At 33.4% G+C, this 3289-nt stretch overlaps 1 protein-coding gene across 2 annotated transcripts; it reads left to right on the forward strand.

Annotated features, from left to right (window-relative positions):
* Nucleotides 1–1026: 1026 nt before the first annotated feature.
* LOC100807061 (E3 ubiquitin-protein ligase RMA1H1) lies at nucleotides 1027–3289 on the forward strand. Of its 2 annotated transcripts, none has more exons than XM_006594530.4 (2): nucleotides 1027–1271; nucleotides 2352–3289. In XM_006594530.4, the coding sequence occupies exon 2, from the start codon at nucleotides 2412–2414 to the stop codon at nucleotides 3108–3110; it is 699 nt and encodes a 232-aa protein (XP_006594593.1). In that variant the 5' UTR covers nucleotides 1027–1271; nucleotides 2352–2411; the 3' UTR covers nucleotides 3111–3289. The 2 variants fall into 2 exon arrangements, with proteins under 2 accessions (XP_006594593.1, XP_003543049.1); XM_003543001.5 differs by having other exon boundaries at nucleotides 1027–1193.

Consider the following 3289-nt stretch of genomic DNA (forward strand, 5'->3'; position numbering starts at 1 on the left):
ATATTAAATTAACTAATACTTATAATTTTGAAAACTAATACTTATAATTTTGAAAACTAATACAAGGTATTATTCCTAAAAATTACTTGGCAAAGAAAGTAGGATTGAGATCATCTTCAACCACAAGTTTTTTTTCCTGGTCCCGAAGAGTATCTCTTACTCCTCAGTCAAAGACTAGTAATTCCTTCCAAACCTACAAATTTCTTAATATATTTGATTCAGCGTTAGATATCAAATACTCTATTTGCCTCTGATTATCAAATATAATTTTGAAAATAATTTATTGATTTTTATAAGATATAATTCACTAATTTACGTTAATAAAAAGTTATTTAATTTAATTATTAGCATTAAATTTGTATATAATTATAATATTGTCAAATTTTTCCTTAATTTTATTGAAAATCTATTATTTCTTTAATTTTCATTGGAGAAAAAAAATATAATTCAAAATATTTTATTCAAAAAATAAACAATGCAAAAAAAAATGAAATAAAATTACATAATAATAAAAGATAAAAAAAATTGTTGACAAAAAAATTTAGAATAAAATTAAGATTTCGAACAGATTCAGATTCAGGAATGTATTAAAAGAGAAGATTTTTTACACAATTATTTAATTATTTAACTTCAAATAAACGATCATTTAATAAATAAAAAATCTTAAAAATAATAATTATTAAATTTATATGTAAAACTACAGATAAAATACTTTTCTGTATTATTTCTTTCTCTGTTAACTTTTCTCGTTTTTTTTTTTTACTGGTTCTCGTTTTTTTAAGATGTAAGTTTATATGCCTCTGAGACGGTTTGTCATGTCATTTCCACCTCATTTTCGTTATTTTATTTCCTGTTTTGATTACAACATTTATTATTTTCTCTCTTTAACTTCTCTATTTAACCCAATTCACCGCGTTTCCAGGTGTACGTTGATATGCGTTGATAATTTTATTTTATCATAAGTTTTCATTAACGTGACTACAGAACTTTATAATAATATCTGTGTTGCTTCCCACTAAACGTACTTTTTGAAGAAAACAAACATCTTCAACTTCTACACCTTTTGATTAGAGTAATTTACGCATTTTAATGTTTCTCTATATATACTACATCCCAACCGGCACACACTCATACTTTGTCTTCATCCTCTTTGAAACTCCTCAGAGCCAAAGCTGTTCTCTTTTTTCATCTGGGTATGCAATTTCCTTCTTGTTATCCTCTTTGGTCTCCTGGATTCCATAATCTGTGTTAGGAAAACTTCCACATCCAAGGTTTTTCTTTACCATCATCAGCATAATCGAGTTCTTGTTTTGTTTTTTAGCTTTGTAATTTCTTCCTTGTAAATTAATGAAGTTCTCTGGGTGTTGTCGTTTGATTTAATTTGTATTGGGTAGATCTTGTGTTTTTGCTGACTTTTTAACATTGATCTTAAACTCTCGATGATTGTTGAGATATGTTGACTTATTCCATGGAAGTGTCTGGGACATCTTTCCAGAGAGATAATTGGTGGCAATTTTTTTGTTTTTTTACACTTATGAAGCCTTTTTGTTATCAAAGCATTCTGGGCAAGTGGATGCTTCTTGATTCTGGGTTATAGACATGAGACATCCAGCACTCTGCATTTGTGTGTTTAGTGAATCCTGGTTTTCTAGATTTCAATCTGGAAACTACTATTTGCATATTCATATGATGCAATTTAGCCTTTGGATTTTCACCGCATACTTTGATTGACCTCCTAAAAGGGTAACTTACTAACTTCTCTGGCACCTGCATAGGTGTTGTGATTGGTTGTCTTTGCTATATAGCTTGTATGCTTATAAGCATGATTGGATAGATTTGATATGATGTTTGCTTGCTGTGGACCATAGGAACCGTAAAGGCTCTGTCACTTGAAATTTGGGCATCTTTGTTTACACATTTGCTAGAAAAAGATGGGTGATGTCTGTCTGATCTCAGTGATGCATTTGAGTTGGTGGACTTGTTGCTTTAGAATTTTTATGTTGAGAAAAGACTTTGAAATTGGAAACGTAAGCAGTTTGCTTACATTAATGGTAGTACTTAATAAGCACAGTTTGCTTGTGAACGAGAGTTGTATTTGGTCTGATGACATGTCCTTGCTTGGGTGATGGATTTCCTACTTCTTAATGGCTAAATTGAATTACATGTATCTCATTAATTGTTGTTTCCAATATGGATAGTCTTCTACTCTATTGACATTTTCTTTTGCTAGATATCAACTTGGTTGTTTATGCTTTCATACCCCATTGTTGGTTTCATTTCTTCTTAACCATCTATCAAGTTAACTCCCCACATTTTCTGTGTAATAAGTTGTTTTTTCTTGGTATTTCCAGGTCTAAAGAACCACTGGTGACCAAAATTGTGAAAAGGGGTTCCTTGATTTTCACCAATTCATGGCATTTCAGCACTACATTTCCCGGGATTTGAAAACCATCCCAAATGCTGTGACTGAGGCAGAAAACCCCAATGGTTGTTTTGATTGTAACATCTGCTTAGACTTTGCACATGAGCCAGTGGTGACACTTTGTGGTCACCTCTACTGCTGGCCATGCATCTACAAGTGGCTCCATGTCCAAAGTGATTCTCTTCCACCTGATGAGCATCCACAATGCCCCGTTTGCAAGGCTGATATATCCAACAGCACAATGGTTCCACTCTATGGCCGTGGCCATGCCGCTACCACAGCTGAAGGCAAAACAGCTTCTTGTGATGTTTTTATACCACCAAGACCATCTGCTTCATGTGCTCAAGCCCTTTTGGCAACATCTCAAAGGGGTCAGCACCTTCCATATCGTAATCCTTATCAGGGTCACTACTTCACCTCTCATCCATACCAAGAAGAGGATGATGCCACTTCACAAATGCTCAATCTTGGATCCCATCACCACCCTGTGACTGGGATGTTTGGGGAGATGGTTTATGCCAGGGTGTTTGGCAACCCAGAAAACTTGTATGCATACCCAAATTCTTATCAGCTGATGGGAAGTGCTACCCCTAGACTGAGAAGGCAAGAGATGCAGGCACATAAATCTTTGAACAGAATTTCTATTTTTCTCTTTTGCTGCTTCCTTCTTTGTCTTATTGTCTTCTAAGTGAGCACTTGACATTATTTTCTCTCATTATCTATTGTATACTTTGTAAAGAAGGCAAGAGATGCAAGCTTTAAAAACTTGATAGATCATTGAGTGAAATAGTGAATTATCACAGGCTAAAGAGCTTGTGAGTCTATATTGCACAAAACTGCATCTACACTTCTATTCGTTTTATTAAA

Source organism: Glycine max, chromosome 13, assembly GCF_000004515.6.
Source record: "Glycine max cultivar Williams 82 chromosome 13, Glycine_max_v4.0, whole genome shotgun sequence".
In the NCBI taxonomy this organism is placed as follows: domain Eukaryota; kingdom Viridiplantae; phylum Streptophyta; class Magnoliopsida; order Fabales; family Fabaceae; genus Glycine; species Glycine max.